General features: G+C 39.7%; 1 protein-coding gene across 2 annotated transcripts in view; it reads right to left on the bottom strand.

Annotated features, from left to right (window-relative positions):
• The window catches only part of Unc5c (unc-5 netrin receptor C), a 369,361-nt gene that overhangs the window by 68,303 nt on the left and 278,257 nt on the right, over positions 1–22,801 (bottom strand). For both annotated transcript variants that reach the window (NM_001293561.1, NM_009472.4), the window contains exon 5: positions 8,728–8,908. In NM_001293561.1, the coding sequence (NP_001280490.1) occupies positions 8,728–8,908 (181 nt within the window). The remainder of the gene's footprint in view (positions 1–8,727; positions 8,909–22,801) is intronic.

Raw genomic sequence — 22,801 nt, 5'->3', positions numbered from 1 at the left:
AATCAGGAAGCCACAGCAGCAGCGGTCGCCATCTTGGTCCGGGACCCGCCGAACTTAGGAAATTAGTCTGAACAGGTGAGAGGGTGCGCCAGAGAACCTGACAGCTTCTGGAACAGGCGGAAGCACAGAGGCGCTGAGGCAGCACCCTGCGTGGGCCGGGGACAGCCGGCCACCTTCCGGACCAGAGGACAGGTGCCCACCCGGCTGGGGAGGCGGCCTAAGCCACAGCAGCAGCGGTCGCCATCTTGGTCCGGGACCCGCCGAACTTAGGAAATTAGTCTGAACAGGTGAGAGGGTGCGCCAGAGAACCTGACAGCCTCTGGAACAGGCAGAAGCGCGGAGGGGCTGAGGCAGCACCCTGCGTGGGCCGGGGACAGCCGGCCACCTTCCGGACCGGAGGACAGGTGCCCGCCCGGCTGGGGAGGCGACCTAAGCCACAGCAGCAGCGGTCGCCATCTTGGTCCGGGACCCGCCGAACTTAGGAAATTAGTCTGAACAGGTGAGAGGGTGCGCCAGAGAACCTGACAGCTTCTGGAACAGGCAGAAGCACAGAGGCGCTGAGGCAGCACCCTGTGTGGGCCGGGGACAGCCGGCCACCTTCCGGACCAGAGGACAGGTGCCCGCCCGGCTGGGGAGGCGACCTAAGCCACAGCAGCAGCGGTGGCCATCTTGGTCCCGGGACTCCAAGGAACTTAGGAATTTAGTCTGCTTAGGTGAGAGTCTGTACTACCTGGGAACTGCCAAAGCAACACAGTGTCTGAGAAAGGTCCTGTTTTGGGCCTTCTTCTTCGGCCAGGAGGAGGTCCAAATACAAGATATCTGCGCACCTTCCCTGTAAGAGAGCTTGCCAGCAGAGAGTGCTCTGAGCACTGAAACTCAGAGGAGAGAATCTGTCTCCCAGGTCTGCTGATAGACGGTAACAGAATCACCAGAAGAACAATCTCTAAACAGAGTCAACTATAACTACTAACTCCAGAGATTACCAGATGGCGAAAGGTAAACGGAGGAATCTTACTAACAGGAACCAAGTCCACTCACCATCACCAGAACCCAGCACACCCACTTCGCCCAGTCCAGGGAACCCCAACACACCTGAGAACCTAGACCTAGATTTAAAAGCATATCTCATGATGATGGTAGAGGACATCAAGAAGGACTTTAATAAATCACTTAAAGAAATACAGGAGAACACTGCTAAAGAGTTACAAGTCCTTAAAGAAAAACAGGAAAACACAATCAAACAGGTAGAAGTCCTTACAGAAAAAGAGGAAAAAACATACAAACAGGTGATGGAAATGAACAAAACCATACTAGACCTAAAAAGGGAAGTAGACACAATAAAGAAAACTCAAAGCGAGGCAACACTAGAGATAGAAACCCTAGGAAAGAAATCTGGAACCATAGATTTGAGCATCAGCAACAGAATACAAGAGATGGAAGAGAGAATCTCAGGTGCAGAAGATTCCATAGAGAACATCGGCACAACAATCAAAGAAAATGGAAAATGCAAAAAGATCCTAACTCAAAATATCCAGGAAATCCAGGACACAATAAGAAGACCAAACGTACGGATAATAGGAGTGGATGAGAATGAAGATTTTCAACTCAAAGGTCCAGCAAACATCTTCAACAAAATTATTGAAGAAAACTTCCCAAATCTAAAGAATGAGATGCATATGAACATACAAGAAGCCTACAGAACTCCAAATAGACTGGACCAGAAAAGAAATTCCTCCCGACACATAATAATCAGAACATCAAATGCATTAAATAAAGATAGAATACTAAAAGCAGTAAGGGAAAAAGGTCAAGTAACATATAAAGGCAAGCCTATCAGAATTACACCAGATTTTTCACCAGAGACTATGAAAGCAAGAAGAGCCTGGACAGATGTTATACAGACACTAAGAGAACACAAACTGCAGCCCAGGCTACTATACCCAGCCAAACTCTCAATTATCATAGAGGGAGAAACCAAAGTATTCCACGACAAAACCAAATTCACGCATTATCTCTCCACGAATCCAGCCCTTCAAAGGATAATAACAGAAAAAAACCAATACAAGAACGGGAACAACGCCCTAGAAAAAACAAGAAGGTAATCCCTCAACAAACCTAAAAGAAGACAGCCACAAGAACAGAATGCCACCTTTAACAACTAAAATAACAGGAAGCAACAATTACTTTTCCTTAATATCTCTTAACATCAATGGTCTCAACTCGCCAATAAAAAGACATAGACTAACAAACTGGCTACACAAACAAGACCCAACATTTTGCTGCTTACAGGAAACTCATCTCAGAGAAAAAGATAGACACTACCTCAGAATGAAAGGCTGGAAAACAATTTTCCAAGCAAATGGTATGAAGAAACAAGCAGGAGTAGCCATCCTAATATCTGATAAGATTGACTTCCAACCCAAAGTCATCAAAAAAGACAAGGAGGGACACTTCATTCTCATCAAAGGTAAAATCCTCCAAGAGGAACTCTCAATTCTGAATATCTATGCTCCAAATACAAGAGCAGCCACATTCACTAAAGAAACTTTAGTAAAGCTCAAAGCACACATTGCGCCTCACACAATAATAGTGGGAGACTTCAACACACCACTTTCACCAATGGACAGATCATGGAAACAGAAACTAAACAGGGACACACTGAAACTAACAGAAGTGATGAAACAAATGGATCTGACAGATATCTACAGAACATTTTTCCCTAAAACAAAAGGATATACCTTCTTCTCAGCACCTCATGGTACCTTCTCCAAAATTGACCACATAATAGGTCACAAATCAGGCCTCAACAGATTCAAAAATATTGAAATTGTCCCATGTATCCTATCAGATCACCATGCACTAAGGCTGATCTTCAATAACAAAATAAATAACAGAAAGCCAACATTCACATGGAAACTGAACAACACTCTTCTCAATGATACCTTGGTCAAGGAAGGAATAAAGAAAGAAATTAAAGACTTTTTAGAGTTTAATGAAAATGAAGCCACAACGTACCCAAACTTTTGGGACACAATGAAAGCATTTCTAAGAGGGAAACTCATAGCTATGAGTGCCTTCAAGAAAAAACGGGAGAGAGCACATACTAGCAGCTTGACAACACATCTAAAAGCTCTAGAAAAAAAGGAAGCAAATTCACCCAAGAGGAGTAGACGGCAGGAAATAATCAAACTCAGAGGTGAAATCAACCAAGTGGAAACAAGAAGAACTATTCAAAGAATTAACCAAACGAGGAGTTGGTTCTTTGAGAAAATCAACAAGATAGATAAACCCTTAGCTAGACTCACTAAAGGGCACAGGGACAAAATCCTAATTAACAAAATCAGAAATGAAAAGGGAGACATAACAACAGATCCTGAAGAAATCCAAAACACCATCAGATCCTTCTACAAAAGGCTATACTCAACAAAACTGGAAAACCTGGACGAAATGGACAAATTTCTGGACAGATACCAGGTACCAAAGTTGAATCAGGATCAAGTTGACCTTCTAAACAGTCCCATATCCCCTAAAGAAATAGAAGCAGTTATTAATAGTCTCCCAGCCAAAAAAAGCCCAGGACCAGACGGGTTTAGTGCAGAGTTCTATCAGACCTTCAAAGAAGATCTAACTCCAGTTCTGCACAAACTTTTTCACAAGATAGAAGTAGAAGGTATTCTACCCAACTCATTTTATGAAGCCACTATTACTCTGATACCTAAACCACAGAAAGATCCAACAAAGATAGAGAACTTCAGACCAATTTCTCTTATGAACATCGATGCAAAAATCCTTAATAAAATTCTCGCTAACCGAATCCAAGAACACATTAAAGCAATCATCCATCCTGACCAAGTAGGTTTTATTCCAGGGATGCAGGGATGGTTTAATATACGAAAATCCATCAATGTAATCCATTATATAAACAAACTCAAAGACAAAAACCACATGATCATCTCGTTAGATGCAGAAAAAGCATTTGACAAGATCCAACACCCATTCATGATAAAAGTTCTGGAAAGATCAGGAATTCAAGGCCAATACCTAAACATGATAAAAGCAATCTACAGCAAACCAGTAGCCAACATCAAAGTAAATGGAGAGAAGCTGGAAGCAATCCCACTAAAATCAGGGACTAGACAAGGCTGCCCACTTTCTCCCTACCTTTTCAACATAGTACTTGAAGTATTAGCCAGAGCAATTCGACAACAAAAGGAGATCAAGGGGATACAAATTGGAAAAGAGGAAGTCAAAATATCACTTTTTGCAGATGATATGATAGTATATATAAGTGACCCTAAAAATTCCACCAGAGAACTCCTAAACCTGATAAACAGCTTCGGTGAAGTAGCTGGATATAAAATTAACTCAAACAAGTCAATGGCCTTTCTCTACACAAAGAATAAACAGGCTGAGAAAGAAATTAGGGAAACAACACCCTTCTCAATAGCCACAAATAATATAAAATATCTCGGCGTGACTCTAACGAAGGAAGTGAAAGATCTGTATGATAAAAACTTCAAGTCCCTGAAGAAAGAAATTAAAGAAGATCTCAGAAGATGGAAAGATCTCCCATGCTCATGGATTGGCAGGACCAACATTGTAAAAATGGCTATCTTGCCAAAAGCAATCTACAGATTCAATGCAATCCCCATTAAAATTCCAACTCAATTCTTCAACGAATTAGAAGGAGCAATTTGCAAATTCATCTGGAATAACAAAAAACCGAGGATAGCAAAAACTCTTCTCAAGGATAAAAGAACCTCTGGTGGAATCACCATGCCTGACCTAAAGCTTTACTACAGAGCAATTGTGATAAAAACTGCATGGTACTGGTATAGAGACAGACAAGTGGACCAATGGAATAGAATTGAAGACCCAGAAATGAACCCACACACCTATGGTCACTTGATCTTCGACAAGGGAGCCAAAACCATCCAGTGGAAGAAAGACAGCATTTTCAACAATTGGTGCTGGCACAACTGGTTGTTATCATGTAGAAGAATGCGAATCGATCCATACTTATCTCCTTGTACTAAGGTCAAATCTAAGTGGATCAAGGAACTTCACATAAAACCAGAGACACTGAAACTTATAGAGGAGAAAGTGGGGAAAAGCCTTGAAGATATGGGCACAGGGGAAAAATTCCTGAACAGAACAGCAATGGCTTGTGCTGTAAGATCGAGAATTGACAAATGGGACCTAATGAAACTCCAAAGTTTCTGCAAGGCAAAAGACACTGTCTATAAGACAAAAAGACCACCAACAGACTGGGAAAGGATCTTTACCTATCCTAAATCAGATAGGGGACTAATATCCAACATATATAAAGAACTCAAGAAGGTGGACCTCAGAAAATCAAATAACCCCCTTAAAAAATGGGGCTCAGAACTGAACAAAGAATTCTCACCTGAGGAATACCGAATGGCAGAGAAGCACCTGAAAAAATGTTCAACATCCTTAATCATCAGGGAAATGCAAATCAAAACAACCCTGAGATTCCACCTCACACCAGTGAGAATGGCTAAGATCAAAAATTCAGGTGACAGCAGATGCTGGCGAGGATGTGGAGAAAGAGGAACACTCCTCCATTGTTGGTGGAATTGCAGGCTTGTACAACCACTCTGGAAATCAGTCTGGCGGTTCCTCAGAAAATTGGACATAGTACTACCGGAGGATCCAGCAATACCTCTCCTGGGCATATATCCAGAAGAAGCCCCAACTGGTAAGAAGGACACATGCTCCACTATGTTCATAGCAGCCTTATTTATAATAGCCAGAAACTGGAAAGAACCCAGATGCCCCTCAACAGAGGAATGGATACAGAAAATGTGGTACATCTACACAATGGAGTACTACTCAGCTATTAAAAAGAATGAATTTATGAAATTCCTAGCCAAATGGATGGACCTGGAGAGCATCATCCTGAGTGAGGTAACACAATCCCAAAGGAACTCACACAATATGTACTCACTGATAAGTGGATACTAGCCCAAAACCTAGGATACCCACGATATAAGATACAATTTCCTAAACACATGAAACTCAAGAAAAATGAAGACTGAAGTGTGGACACTATGCCCCTCCTTAGAAGTGGGAACAAAACACCCATGGAAGGAGTTACAGAAACAAAGTTTGGAGCTGAGATGAAAGGATGGACCATGTAGAGACTGCCATATCCAGGGATCCACCCCATTATCAGCATCCAAACGCTGACACCATTGCATATACTAGCAAGATTTTATCGAAAGGACCCAGATGTAGCTGTCTCTTGTGAGACTATGCCGGGGCCTAGCAAACACAGAAGTGGATGCTCACAGTCAGCTAATGGATGGATCACAGGGCTCCCAATGGAGGAGCTAGAGAAAGTACCCAAGGAGCTAAAGGGATCTTCAACCCTATAGGTGGAACAACATTATGAACTAACCAGTACCCCTGAGCTCTTGACTCTAGCTGCATATGTATCAAAAGATGGCCTAGTCGGCCATCACTGGAAAGAGAGGCCCATTGGACACGCAGACTTTGTGAGCCCCGGTACAGGGGAACGCCAGGGCCAAAGGGGGGGAGTGGGTGGGTAGGGGAGTGGGGGTGGGTGGGTAAGGGGGACTTTTGGTATAGCATTGGAAATGTAAATGAGCTAAATACCTAATAAAAAATGGAAAAAAAAAAAAATCAGAATTATTTATTTACTTACTTACTCATTGCAGGTACTAGAAGAATCCATTTATTTTACAGAGAAACAAAGGATTCCAAAAAAATTTTTTTCTTAAGCCAGATAACTGCTGACCCAGGTCTCATTGCTTTACCATTGGTCCTGGCTCTTGTTTAAAATGCTCTGGTTATTTACATATGATCCTTTCTAATAACAATGTTCTCATTGCATTTGCAGATATTGAAATTATGCTATAAGTAGTTGGAGATTTGCATCTATATTAAATACCTATAGAATACATCCATTTATAGTGTGTCTTCATTAGTTATTTGCGATTGGCACATACTATGATTAGGTTCCATTGCTTCTTTGCATTTTAAATGCTATTAATCAAGCGTTGCAGACAATTTAGACTAAGATACAAAGTACAAAACCATTTCCTGTGATTTAAGAAATACAATTGCTTACAGTTCAACATGGCCATTTATCTGGACTAGGAAATTAATCCCCAAGGTAATCAGGAGATTACAAAAAAATTAGAATGCTTCTATCCTGTAATTAAAATGGCAGTTGCAAAGAATCACTATGTTCAGCCTCTGGAACATCATGATGGCTTCTGTTCTTGTGACTCCTCATCTTGCCAGTATACAACCAAACAATGGTACTATTGGAGAAGAAGCAACTTAATGTCTATATTTTTAGGTTCTTTTCAGTTTGGTATGAGAATTAAACTTATATAAGTTGTATAAAAACAGGGAAGTTTTATTCAACACATTTTTATCCATTATAGGAAGATCACAGAGAAGTAAGCAGCCACAAAGGCCATGAGCACTAAATATTTCTGGATGGAAGTAGTCCCCAGGAATACTAAATTAGAAAAACATTACTAAGAGTTAAGAGTTTATTGAATAAGACCTGTATAGAACTCTCCTGTTTTCAACTTTGTATCTTCATGTGGTTTTCCTGGGAACTCCTCTTGTATTTAAAGTAAATGGTGGAAGGTTAGGGCAATCTCTTTGGATATGCTATTATTAAATTGCCTTCAACTTAAGAAAATGGTAAAAAAAAAAAAAAAGCTGTAATGGCATATTCTTGGACACCTTATTTTATCCTAATCTTATCTCCTTTAGGAGTCTCTGAAGTAATTGCCAGGATATTCCAAGTGACAGCCCCTACTGCAAAGGTCACAGAATCCAGGAGTATGGCAGACCACACAAGTAGGGAGAGACAGCTTCACTATTTTCTAAGGAGAAGTCAATCTGGGCTCCTTGTTCAAGAGGAAACCCCACCTCAAATACTTGGGATTTAGATTCCTCTGTGACAATAAATCAATATAATGAAGGCTCCAAGTTCTGAGAATTATGTAAATGTACAGTGTAGTCTTTTAGTGTGTGAAACAGTAGAGAGCAGAGCCGAGGGATTAATCACCTTGAGAAATAGCTAGGGACTAATGGAGTGCCAGCTGCCAATGGAGGTAAGCACATTCAGGCCACTCCAAAATGGGATGTGGACCTGGTTGACACTTGAAGAGAATCAAAAGATTAAGACATGAGCAGGCTGAGAGGGGCCAGAGGGTGCAAAGTCCTTTCATGAAGCTTTGCCATGTTGTAGGAATGACAACCCCTTGACCACAGTTGTCTTTATGATTGCTCTACAGTCCCCTGATAGAAGCAAGAAAGCAAGTTCTAGGGGTGGATGGACACCAAGTGTATTTGTGGAATCTGTTGGTCTCACATTTCTTGTATTTGTGTAATCATGGGTCTGAACCTAGAGTCAAAGAAATATCCTTGTTCTGCCTAGAGCTCTGTTATCTCCCAAACTCAGTCAGTTCTTCTTGGTACAATTCCTCCTTGAGAAATGAGACCCCCTGAGAAGCAGCAGATGTGGGCAGTTTCCAGAAACTTCATCACACTTAGGGCCTCCTGGAAGTAATTAAATCTACTGATGATGCATGAGGCTGGAGGAAACAATGGTGGGAATCTAAAAGAGATTGGTAGCTGGATATTTTAAAATGCAATGCGTTAAATGGGAAGGAATTGTTTGCATGTGCTGGATTGAGGACCTGAGTGTTCTCTTACCATACACGATGACAGTGGCTGTGGTGCTTTTTCTCTTGGCAACAATATTTTTGGCAACACAGGTATAATTTGCTGTATCTGAGAGTCGGGCTTGCTTGATGATCAGGTTGTGATCGATAGTAATATAAAAGTTCCGATCTTCAGCAGGATCAATTATGTCTTCATTCTTTAGCCATTCTACCTAAAGATGCACAAGAAAAATTGATAAATTCCCCAGTCCAGGCCCCTGCATGGCTGCTTGTCCTGACCTGGGTTTTGCAGTGTATATAACATTGTTTCATGCTATGAATTGCATCCAAGCAGAGGAAAGTTACTTTCCAAGGTCATATTAGGTATCACTCACCTGCCAAACATGCTGATTCTGTCTGTACCACATTATTCTCAAATGTCAATGAACCAGTTTGGAAATACAGTACTCCACTGTTTCCACTTTGCCCCGCAGGCAGACATGGGGAATAAGCATTGCCAAGCACAGAACCCAATCAAAAATAACAGGCAAAGCATTTCAAAACGAATCCAAACCTTTTGCTGTTTGATTTGTTTACTCCTGGCAACTTACCTGCTGTTTTATAGAAAAGACTACAAGACTATAAAGAGGCTGAAAAGGCATTTCAGACATCATGGAGTTCGAATAAGGCAACATTCAGACCATTTACCTGTAGCTTCTCTGTAACATATGGATTACATTTGTCTGAAAATGCACAGACCTTCAAATGGAGCCAAACACAGATTTGGGGATGAGTATAAGCCAAAATATTTGGTGGGGGGAAAGTTTTCCTACCACCCCAACACAATCCAAATAGCACATAAGTCACGCTCAGATCCCTTTTTGAATACTGCTAGTATTCAAATCTTCGGCACATAGTTTGGTTTTGGAAAATCTGACCTAAGGCATGACTATTCAACACCATCAAAGCATTGTTTTGCTATGTTAATACTATTGATTTAACAACAGTTTCTGTCCTTGCTGAATTAAATAAGAGAAATTTTCTTGTGCAAACTGTCCTTGTGGGGGGTAAACTATTTTTTATCTTGGCAATATTTGTTCCCCTGTGAAGCAGTTTTCCCATAAAGGAAAACAACATTGATATTTACCACAGTTAAACTTTCCTCTTGCATTACAGTGGATGTGGGCATAGGTAACCTTTAGTAAGAGGGAGTCAATATTGTTGCCATTTTCAAAATCTTAAAGAGCTTCTTCAGCACCGTAAGAAGTCTAGGACTTAATCTCTAAATCTGTCAGTGAACTTGACACAACACAGTTCTAAGTTACTTCTGTAATGCAAGCGACCATCAGCTACACTTTTCTAATCCATAGAAGAAAAGCCAGTATTAAGAGGGACAAACAAAAAACAACCGTACCTCTGAGAACCAGAAGTAGATGAGGTTACAGATGCAGATCATTATTTATGATCATGTAAATTTGGAAGCAGTTAAATATGCTTGATATTTGCACTAATGGTAGGGAGAAATAGAAGGGATCCCTTTAAATCTGGATTTTTAAATACGAATTTTGTTGTCAGATACAGACTGCACACAATGCTAGTGGCTAGCTGCAATATATTTATAATGTATGTGCATGAAGGCCCCAAAGCCGTGTACTATCAGACAGCTAATTGACAATACTGATTTGACAGTTGACTTTATGATTTCTTGGTCTAGTCTTCGCTTTGGTTATCTGTCTGTGATGGCTTAAATAAAATGGCCCAATAAGCTCATAGGGGGTATCATTATAGGAGGCCTTGTGGGAGTAGGGGTGGTCTTGTGGGAGGAAGTGTGTTGCTGGGGGTGGTCTTTGTGGTCTCAGAATCTTAAAGGTCATTCTCAGTGGCTCACTGTCTTTGTTGCTTTCCAAGGATCCATATGGTGAACAATCAGCAACTAATCCAACACCACTTCTGCATGAGTTCCACCATGCTTCCTGCCATGATGATCATGCATTAAACTTTTCCTCTGAACTTTGAGCCCCAATTAAATGTTTTCCTTTATAAGAGTTGCAATGGTCATGGTGTCTCTTCATAGCAATATAAACCCTGACTAAAACTCTGTCCCATCATAAAGTTTTCTTGAGCTCTGACAGTGGATTACTGATTTTGTACTCAAATCAAGTCTTGTCTCGAGAGTCCATTTTGCCATTTGTCTTTGAATGACAACCCTCAGACATATGGATTCTCTTTCACTTGGCTGTGTCTATGAGTTTACATTATCCTCTACAACTTCCCTGTCTGTCACCATTCTGTGTGTACTTAGACTCATGGATACTGAGTTCTGGGATACAGTTCTCTGAGGTTCCCTCCTGGGATTTTATGGAGTCTTTCTCCTGAGATTATACTTGAATTTCCACTTCCCATGTCTGTTTATTCCTTTTAGCTCAAGTTTTTCCTGATCATTTTTTTTGTTGTTGTTGGAGTGTTTCCATAATGACATATATTTAACCCTTAAGCTCATGATTTACCTTTAGTTTCTCTATGTATATTGATATTCTGTTTAACACCAGTGATACTATTCTAATTACAATAGGTATAAAGAGTCCCCAAGGAATATTACAAACTTCTAGTTTCTTTGAAGAGTTTTATTGCTTGGAAGAAAGAATTCCATTTACACAGTTGACAAAAAATTTTTTGAGATCCTAGCCTGATTGTTTGATGCATGGTCATTTTATTTTCAAACACAAGGACAGACTTTCTTACACTATCTCCATGAGTGGTGGAGTGTCTAGGATGAAAGAAGCCCCGTGTTGAAGTGAATGCTGTAGGTATTTGAGGAAGTACACTTTTTCTCTCCCCAAAAGACTGTTATGATCACAGAATCTCTACATTGAACAGTTCCTAGTCTTGGCCTATATAACTGCCTCGTAAGAAATGGTGGGTTATGATACTAGAAAATGCCACAGAAAAGTAGGGGGAATCTCTGGCAAAGTTTCACACTGCCCTGAATTCCTGTACCCTTGCTGTGTTGTAGCTCCTGCTCCAAGATCAGACCCCTTGGGTATATACAGGTTTCTTCTGCCTTAGAACCAGGCAGTCAAAACTTCCAGAATGGCATCTTATAACAATGTCTACCTTTTCTATTCCCTATCTAAGCTTTATATCTTTTGAGATCAGTGTTTCTTCTGAGATCTTCCTAAGTATATGTATTTAGTTTTCTAAGTGGAACCAATCCCTGAGTCTAGGTTTAGGTAAGTGCTTTTATTTTACACTTTTCCCAGGTCATTCTTTCCCACCATTCTTGCTTGTACTGATAGCTGATAACTACATTATTTTTGTAGTAATCTAGAGGCATCTAGGCAATCATCACTTTAGGACAATTTCTAATTATCTATATTAATAACCACAAAGATGAGATATCTTATTTCTTGGCCCCGTGGTCCTTGACCTACCTGCAACAATCTTATCCTCTTAGGTCACACATTCTTTGTAGAAATTTCAACTTTGGAATTACAGTAGGATAACTTGGAGAATGTTTCTAATATATCAGTCCTAAATTTGACCCCCAAATAAATCTTCCCCAGAAAAGTAAGGTTTCTCAGTCTAAAGAGGTCTACCTTCAGTGTTTTAAAATCTCTCCCAGGGGTTATATGTTAGTTAGGTTATTGACTTTCAAAATAAGATCTCTGGATAGAGCTAGCACAACCCCAGAAGCAAGATGAAATGCACAGTCTCATCTTCTACCCACTGATTCAAGCAGGCACCCAAATAGGAGCTCCAGGCACCTCTGTGTGTAATGCTATTTTAGAGGGATTAGTATAACTTTTGTCATTACCACTACATGTCACCTGCAAGTCTAATACCCTGGCCTTTTCCCATTTTTTTCCTGTGGTTCATGCCTTTTTTTTTTCTCTAGAACCCTTCATCAGAACTCCCCGTCCGTTTTACCTTCCAATTTTAAAATATAAACCTAGTGTCTACTTTGATGTACAAATCCTGTACCATGCTTCAACTTTAGTCTTCACTTTTAGGTACCTACTTGCCCTATATAGCTCTATATTTTGAATACCCAAACCAAATATATCTATTTCCAGAGCTATTCTGAATGGGATCATGACAAATTCATGGAAGCAGAATGTAGACCTTTAGTTTTTTCCAAGTCACACTGTAGTTTCCTCTGCTGCCTTCCACAGGCGCTTCTTCCTTTGCCTTTCATCCTTAAACATTGCTTCCCTGACCCTCCCCCTACATTATCCATCATCACCCAGACAGTTGGCAAGCAGGAGAGATCTTAAGTTCCCTGACTTCCTGTTGATTCCTATGGTTACTATTTGAGGCTCTCTGAGATCCCAGAAGGGTTGGTACTTGCTATTCCTTTCTTGCTCCCTTATTCAAGGGCCAATCCCAGAGTTTCTCTTTCTCTAAAACCATTCAATCATTCCTCTCTCTGGAATAATTTCAAAAAAACAGACAAACACTGTTATTTTTCACAACTCCAAACAAAACCCTTTTGTACTTATTTCTAGTCGGCTCACCTTCCTCTATAGGTCTTCTGAAAAACCCTAGGAGACTGCATTGAGCTTCCTATCACTCCATGTCTCCTCCATTTCTACTGAACCCATCCTATCCCTGCCTCAGCAGAAGCATGTAGCCTTGTTAGCCCCCTCTCTCCTTCTTACTTCTCTTCTCTGGAGACAGTACATTCCAATCTGCCCAGGCTTATTCATCCTCCTCAGCTTCCTTTATATAATTTGTACTGCCATGGTCTTGTCTCTATTTTCTACTCAGATTCTCTTCTTTTTTTGGGGGGGGGGGCTCAGTGCATGAGCTGAATATGATTCCCAATTTTTTTTCCAATCCAGGCTCCACCCTGATCTCCAAGTTCATACCCGCTGTCTTGTAATGCACCCGGGTGCTGGAGATTATCCTTGTAAACAGACTTTTCCAACCTGACCTTCCTGTTCTCTTAATTAGCCCAGTCAAGGCCATGTTCAACCTGCAGCTAGTTAGAGATACTCTCTTGGTTACTCTTGCATCCTTTCATTCTCTGACCATTTATTGTTAAGCAGTACAACAAGACTCTGACTCCTTCTCACCTCTGACTACCCACTCCCTTCCAAGTCCAAGTTACCATTTCTCTCCAAAAGAACCTTGCATCTTCCCTTCTACATTTCCTCTTGCACCCCAATGTTTGGGAAAACACCCAAAATCCCACAGCATGCTACACGATATCACAAGACCTCCAATGACTCATTAACTCAATATCAAACCCAAGTCCTTACAATGAACTACTGTGGAGCCTCATGCTTCCAGAAGACCCCACCCTTTCAGAGCTTGACGTCACTCTTCCCGTGATATTCTCTCTCAGTATGCAGGCCCTGTTGGAAAGGCCAACATGCAAACAGGTTGCTGGGCTGTGGGTTTAGGGGAAGAAGGGGGGGAGGAGAGAGCCCATGTCTGGCCAGAGTTTCTGTGCTCTGGGCAGGCAGACTCGGGAGGACTGTCGGATGCTTTTCACTTGGTCCCGGGGGTGGGCATCTGGCTGTATGAAGCCACTAACCCCACACAGTGGGGCATAGACAAGAGGCAGCCCCTGATACCAGGTTCTCAGTCTCCAGCATCCCACACTGGATACAGCAGAGGAGATGAGAACACAATAGGGGCCCCCGAGGTGACACTCAGCCCCAGAGGGGAAAGGAAGAGGGCAGAGGGAGAGAGGTTCCCACGCAGGCAAGAGTCCTAAGTCCGTTCTTGGCTGGAGCACAGGAAGGCCTTCTGATGGGAGATTAGGCACGGCTCGTTAGGAGAAAGCCTATCCCATCACTCAAGCACAGCAGGCCTTGATGAACAGAGACAATCTATGGTTTTAGAGCTTTATTATAGAAAGGCAGGGGGAAAGAGCAAAGGTAGAAAGAGAGAAAGAGAGTTAGAGAGTAAAAAAGTTGAAGGCTTAGAGAGAGAGGTAAAAGCTTAGAGAGTAAGGAAAGTCAATGCTTAAGAGAGCAAGGAGGGGGCCAAGTAGCCCCTCTTATAGTGGGCTTGTTATCTTGCTGTTGCTAGGTAGCCTGGAGGAGTCTAGCCTGAAGGTCAGAATCTTGGGACATTGTGTACATGACTACTAGCCACATGCTTCTCTTGTGGGGGCTGTGGGGGCTGTGGGGGTTGTAGCTTTGACAGGAGCCAGGGGTCCAGGAGACATGAGGGAACGCCTTCTGTCCCATGTAGGTGGGAATTACCACCCATCGGGTTTCACTGGGGTTCATGATCTCAACTCAACTGGAGACCCGCCTGTCTGTGCATAGCCCATTGCCCCACAACAAGTGTTCTCTTGGTGAAGAGATACTGAATGCGTTAGTAGTGCCTCTACATGTGCATGAATTAACCTTACCTGAGCTGCAGTCCTGCTGTGGTGTCCCCCGCCCTCCTGCCCCCGGCCCATGTTGTTGCTCACATCCTTTTAGGGTATCTGTTCCTGGTCCACCTTTGCACCTTCAGCCTCCATTTATTCCAATAATCAACCTATCATGTTTGTTCTTTTATTTTCTCAGTCTCATTTACTAAAAATTTATTAGTTTTTGTCCTCTAGAATGGAAGCTGTATGGGTTTTTTGATCTACTTTTTTGGTGCTTATGTAGCCCAAGCTAGTCTTAAATATATAATCCTCTTGCATGAGTATTTCAAGTGTTATAATTCCAGGAATGGGCCATCATGCCAAACTTTTTTGCTCCTCCCTCCTCTTTATCACTGCTGTCTCTATTGTTCTGGAACTGGCCTATAGTTAATGTTTAGCCAGGATGCCTTTACATATGAATGAAAACAGGACACATAGTGGATCTGTTATGCACATTTTTAAGTTCCTATAAGAAGGCTTCTGAAAAAAAAAAAAAGAAGGCTTCTGTTTGAATGTCAGAATTAAAATTAAATATTTCTAATGAGGACCAGCCCTTAGACATGATTTTAATTAAGTAGATTTATCTATAGATACTTTTCTTCTGGGAATCAAGAACTCAACTCCCCAGTGCCTTTGGGGATAGCTGCCTGACCTCTCTGTGGCTTTAACTGAGAAGTATTAAATAGCAGATGAGCTCCGGTTACCTTGGGAGACTCCCAGTTTCCTGTTGCCATCTGAGTCTATCTATCCTATAGTCAGTGAGTATTTCTTCAAAGATGACATGTATACAGAGTATATATTAAACCTGTAATACCTTCTTGAGAATTAAAAACAACACCACCAACAAAAAATATCCGTAGTTGAGTAACTTCTCCAAACTTATCTAGAGATTATAGAATCTGTTTGTAAAATAGCTTCCTAAAGAGTTGGCTTAGTGGCTCAATGGTAGAATGGTTGCCTGGTCTAGCATGAAGGAGAACCAGGGTTCAATCTCTACCAAGATAAAATGAAAAAACACCACCACCATCACAAGCAAACCAACAAAAAAGAAGACTGGACTATGTGTCTGAGTTGGTTGAATGTGTGACTAGCATCCTCTAAGCCCTGGCTTTGATCTCCAGCCTCTATAAACTGAGAGTGGTGGTATATAACTGCAAGAAAATCCCTCAAAGTCATCCTAAGCTATATAGTAAGTTCTAGGCTCCCTTGGGATACACAAAACCATGCCTCAAAAAGATAAATGATCTTAACCTTTGGTTTCTACTCGGGCACAAACCCCAAGTATAGACTATGTGTAGGCATTGTGAAGTGCGGAAGAATAGACAGCCAAGGTCCCGCTGATAGAGCTCTCTATTGAAGGAGGTGGAGCATATGCATAATTGCAATAGGACATATGTTAAGATAAAGAGAACCCGAGACTGAAACATATATCTGCACTTGCTTTTGGTGATGGAATTCTGATTACTGAGAGGCAAAGGGCATCAGAGGAAGGAGGACACTTAAGGAAGAGCACATGCTTGGGTACAAGGTAGAAAGAAGGATACCAAAAGGGTTCTGCAGGTTCTGGCTTGGGGATCTGTGTGCAGAAAAGGGTTACAGAAGGAAGAAACAATCTGAGTGCCAAAACAATGAGTGGGGGTTGGCACAAATCTCACGAGGGACCCATGCAGGAAAGCGCGATGCCAGCAAATGTTTAACTACTCAAGATTTCCTTGCTTTTTTGTCTATAAAAGGTAAGCCTTGAAAAACTTAAATCCTGATGTTCTTTCTTTGGGTCAGCTTTATCTTAACATTAAAAATGAAACATTGATTTAAAAGGATAATTATAGTGCAAGTGGGCTGAAATAATATTTAATTATTATTTTTGGCTTAGACAAAGTGTTAGAGCAATCATAAAAACTTAAACATAAAAAAAGGGAAAATATATGAGAATGATTCTATTTATCATATAAAAAAACCATCTGAGTCACCAAGAGAAATCAATATGCAAGAGCTGTGACATCTAATTTTAAAAAATATGTTTCATGTGCTAGCTCTAGGATCAGCAGTGCCAAAGAAAATGATTCCTCCATTTTGAAGTAATTCCTTAAATATAAAATTATATCTATCTATATCTATCTATATATACATTTATATATAGCATCTCTTGTATTGCATTTATATCATATTGAATAGTAATTAATTTAATTTTTCTAATGAAATTTATTTTCAATGCACTCTTGGTTAGTCAAGTGTCAATACCTGCTCTGGCCTCCAATTCTCTTCGTATTTTTGTTATTAAAACAGTTTTCTCTTTTATCCTCCACCTTTCCCACTTTACAAACTGATTTATACAATGTAGAACTCTCTCTGCGTTAGTCATTATCTTTAACTGTGTATAAACCACTCAAGAAAGCAGAAAAACTAGGTTGAAGTTCAGAAAGCAATAAAAGGTTTCTGCCATAAACCATGACTTTATATGGCTGCCATGATGCCCGGTACCTTTTAGTTTCCATTCTTGGGTTTAGGAAATGTAGCCTTTTCTGTCTTTTGGGGGAGATATTTGATCTTATTATCTGAAGTATTTAAAAAGCATCGAGTTTTATTAATGGGGAAAATAATAAATAGAGAACACTACTAGAATGCTTTGCATCTTCTGTTGTTAATGTTTAACTTGAGTCATTCCACTATGCATATCTGAGAGTCTTCCTGAAAGTGGCAGTTTTTAAACTCTCAAAGAAAAAGGCTGAATAGACTGCTGAGTTCAAAGCTGAACTTGGTCATTTTGTGTTATTTGTGTCTACTTTGGGTTCCTTTCTCATCTCTACAACCTGCTGTGCTTATTTATAAAATGAGAATAATTCTAGACCACAGTTTGTAAGGATTTGGAGATTTAATAGCCTATCTCTAACACACAACGAGTAGTTTAAAATTATCATTAATATTTAACTAAGAATATACTAAAGGATGAGAGAGTGAGACAAAATGAGAACTCAAGAAATAAAAGAAATCATGTTAGTCTAAATAGCTTGAAATACGTTAAAGTCTAAGTTCTTTTATCCTCCTACTGAGATGTATCCTCTATTCACCCTTAAATGATAATTGACCACTATGTAAGGAATCATTGGATAGACCAATAGCCATTTGGCAATTACTGAAATATAATATTTAAATAACTTGTATAAATGCTTTCTAATCCTGTTAGACGACATCATCATTGCATCACTTTCTAAAAGAATATGTAGAATGTATTTTTAATTGAAGACATTTTAACCATATTAATTCTGATATTCATTTCTATTTTGGTAGTAAATGTAAGAAATATGATAAATACGCATTCATACATACACATTATTACATATATATGGAATATACATATATATGTATATATATTCCTCAATACATATTCTTTGTAACATCACTCTCCTTACCCCATCTTCAATACATGGCATGCATTTCACGATCTGTATTATTTTAACTAGGCCTTCAGGAATAAAATTTCCTTCTAGTCACTTCAAAATGAAAGATATCTAAAAGTATTTTTCAATGGGTACCCCTGTTCTATGAAATCAAGCAGCGTCTCATTATGATCTGTCCTATAGACATGTCCCATGTCTTTGTACACACACAGGAGGTGAAACTCATAATGTTAAATCTGGACATCCTGTGGTTTGTGCTGTTCTTGCTCTGCAGCAAGGATGCTGAGTGAGAACATGATCTAGTTCTGTGAAGAAAAATATCTCACTCTGTGAATCCTCTTTCAACATTCAATCAGAGAACATCAAACAAAATTACTTTCATGCAATTCTAGCAGAAAGCATTAGCAAATAGGCAAGAGTGAACATTTATCCAGAAGACATAACCTGAAGGTTTATGTACCACTCCAAAAGCCATCTGCAACTCCAGGTTGCTAAGCATTTACCTTTAGAAACTGCAGCCACTGGTGATTCATATTATTTTACTGCTTAGACTTCTGAGCCTCTTGGGTCATCAACAAAGTACTCAATATTTTTGTAGCTCCCTGCTTACTCTGAACACATGAGATGTGTCCTTCTTTTGCAGTAGTCATATTTCAGCCTTTTTATCTCTTAACAGTTACAATCCTGTAGCTTCCCATCTATTCACTGGCTCATTCACTTTTCAGAGGGCAACTCTCTGGAGTAAAGCCCTGCATACTGCTCAAATGTTACTATCAGAGGCAATCAGTGGTCCTGTCTAACATTCAAATGCAAAGACATCTTCTGTTACTGACCTTGCTATGATGAGTAGCTACTCTGGGTGTATTTCAGAACCCCATGTCTGATATTAAAATGCTCTCATGTAAGCTTCTCACTGCCCCCATTATATCTTCTCTCTAATTACATCAGTGGTTTTTTAACTCTGTGCCCTGAATTGTCCAGGAATCATTTACTGCATCTTTCGTGCCTAGATCCCATTGGAAAATCTCTGATTTTATTAGTTATAGGAGGGGCTCAGGCACCCAAAATTTCAAAGCTCCACAGAGAAGCCCACTGCAACTTAGTCTGAGACAGGAAGGCTCTTGTTATTGTATGGACATATTCTTCACTTATGGCTGATATTTCTCAAACCAACAACATTAGTCTCAATTTTTGTTAAGTTCTGTCCATCTTTCCAATTAATTTCTAGATAATTTTATCTAAATGTCCAACAGATATGAAAAGTATAACAAGTTCAGAATTAATCATAATCTCTTCTCACATTGATCTCTCTTTCAACTTTATGTCTTACTGTTTATCTTAAAATAATAGTGTCTGGGAGTAGACTTTCAAGTTGAGTTTAATTAATTCCCCTTCTACATCTTAAGGTTTTTCTTATTTGACAATGTGCATGTAGTTAGGAACTATACATAATGTCATAAACTGTCCTAACTATACTTTTATAAGGATGGTGAGAAAACTTAACCCTTTAAAAGTAAATTTTTCTAAAAGATGATTTTTTTCTAGACATTTGGATTGCTTATGGAAATCAATAAGGGCATATACAATTTGTACCACTTCAATGAATCAAATTTTAAAAATGTACAGTCTATTAAGCTATTTTGTTACTAAGGGGAACAAATAATTTAAGAGTCAGACAAAATTGACTGTGGTCTTTGCCTGTACAAGGTGGAGGACAACACAGAAGGGAGTTGCAGGAGAGTTTAATGAAAGAAGTGAGTGGATCAGGACTAGTCAATGGTCTCAGTGGGTTTTTCCCTGGTGCTAAACTTATCTCAAAAACTACTGTCAAAATTGGATATTTTAACCATGACTCAATGTTTCTGCTAAAAATTATATATGTTTAATTTCCCAGTAGCAGTCAGGAAAGTAAATACTTGGGAAGAATGCATTTGTTTTACCATTACCAGGTATACCAGCTTCTAAATCCTCATGTTAGAGGTCAGTGAGTAGGGTCAGTAGGTGAGGGTGCTTCTCTTCCCATTGAATAATCTGAGTTTGATCCCTAGGCTACACATGTTGGAAAAAGGAGACTGGGGATTGAAAGTTGTCCTCAGATGTCTGCCCACTGGCTATATCATACATCACACCCATGCTCCAAACAAAATAAATAAGTGGAACTTTAAAACCCTCACTTAGTAAACTCTCCTGGTGAAGGCAATGTCCACAGTTCACAGCCATAACTTTGTCTTGCATTATTTGTCCAGAGGAGATGTTATATTTCTAGCCTTTGTGCACAATGGTAGATACCCAGGTCTTGCTGTTGGATGATCACATGCTTAAGAATTCACCCTGATACTCTCATCACATAGTTCAGTTGATTGCCCATGGAGTTCTTCAAACACTAATCTGACTTTAATAATGAAGATTGGTGATTCTCATCCTGATCACGGGATCCTAGATTGGAGCATACTCTCTCTCCCCATTGTGTGTTCCTAGAAAAGGTGTAAAAGCAATCACTTTACTTGTGCAGTTTGATTAAAAAAAAAAGACCTTTATGGTTCTTAGATGCATGGTTTTATAGTTTCAGAGTGACTAATATTTTATAAAAGTCAGAACCACTGGCTGAGTTGTCAGGGGAAGCAAGGCTTTGCAGTAAACCATTGCTCAATAGCCCAGCCTTGCATAAGTTCTACTCTGAGACCACTCCAACATTTTACAACCACCACACTTTAAGCAATGCCTATTTTTCTAAATACTTTATAATTTTTTTTATCTGTGACATGCAAAGAGACAGAAAAATCCATGGTTCCTGTCTTATTCAGGGTTTCTATTCCTACAAAAAAATCATGACCAAGAAGCAAGTTGGGGAGGAAAGGGTTTATTCAGCTTACACTTCCATACTGCTGTTCATCACAAAAGGAAGTCAGGACTGGAACTCAAGCAGGTCAGAAAGCAGGAGCTGATGCAGAGGCCATGGAGGGATGTTCTTTACTGGCTTGCCTCCCCTGACTGGATTGCCTGCTCTCTTATAGAACCAAGACTACCAGCCCATAGATGGCACCACCCACAAGGGGACTGCCCCTCTTGATCACTAATTGAGAAAATGCCTTACAGTTGGATCTCATGGAGGCATTTCCTCAACTGAAGCTCCTTTGTCTGTGATAACTCCAGCTTCTGGTAAGTTGACACAAAACTAGCCTGTACAGTTACCAAAACTGTATCCATTTAGAGCTCCCAGTTACATATGGTATAAGTTATAACCCTCCAATTGAATCCTGAGTTTGAAAATTCGTTTGCTCAATTTCATTCATCTCTGATTTTTCTAACCAAATCTCACATTAGTTATGCTACCTAGTACTGACCCCAAAATTCTAGCTAATAGTGTTTTTGTAGATAAGAAGGTATAAATGGAGTGTTGTTTAAATAAGGTAGTCACTAAAGTATTATTTCTAATAGTGTTTCAAGATTTCATGTTCAGACTTGGGCTAAGAATATAACTGTTATTCCTCTTATACAACTGAAGAATCAAACTCAAATATTTGGGGGTACAGCAAAATGTTCTAAAACCAATCATGACAGCCTCTTCCTTAGTTCTCCATCTTCCCAATCCTTTGAACAGAAGGAAGATATGCCAGCATGACTCGTAATTGAGGAATGCTGAGGGCCGATGTTAGCAACCATAACTGGTTTTCAGAACTGTCATATGCCTTTTCTGAGTTGTGTTTTAATTTTTAAATTAAAGGCATCCATATAAAAGAAAAATTATAAATGGTCAGTGTTGTTTTATTTTCTAACCAGTTGTTCCTCAAAAAACAATTGGAATACTATATTTGAAACTCAATAATACAAACTTAAGGATTAAATTGAAATGAGGGCTTTACATAGTGGAATATTATTAGATGTTGAATATTTAAGCCATATTCAGTGGTAAATGTAAATTTTGAAGTTTAAACAAATCCACAAGCTTTATGTTAGGATATTCTGAGATTATGTCAAAGATGACCATGTGTGGATTTTATAAGTCTTTTCTTAATACTTGTAGTGTCAACCCAAGGATAGAGACATTGCTTATAACATCATTAAATTGACTAATTTGGCTACAACTTCATCTCTCCCTACAGTTCTACCAAATATGGAACATTAATGCAAACAAAGTTACAATGGAAATAACATTAATAACTAACCAGAAGACTTTGAGGATTAGATACATAGAACTATGTAAATAGAAATTACAGCAAACTGGAATGATATGGTGCCTTATGTATATTAACAATCCTTTCACTCTGATCCCACAGGCTTGATTTTGTGATTTCTTTCACAGAATCTCTTATATCAATGAAGCCAAATTATTCTCAAGAGTTTGAAATACTTCTATA

This window comes from Mus musculus, chromosome 3 (genome assembly GCF_000001635.26).
Source record: "Mus musculus strain C57BL/6J chromosome 3, GRCm38.p6 C57BL/6J".
NCBI lineage: Eukaryota > Metazoa > Chordata > Mammalia > Rodentia > Muridae > Mus > Mus musculus.
The sequence above is the reverse complement of the archived record's forward strand: the minus strand, read 5'-3'. Positions and strand labels throughout refer to the sequence as shown.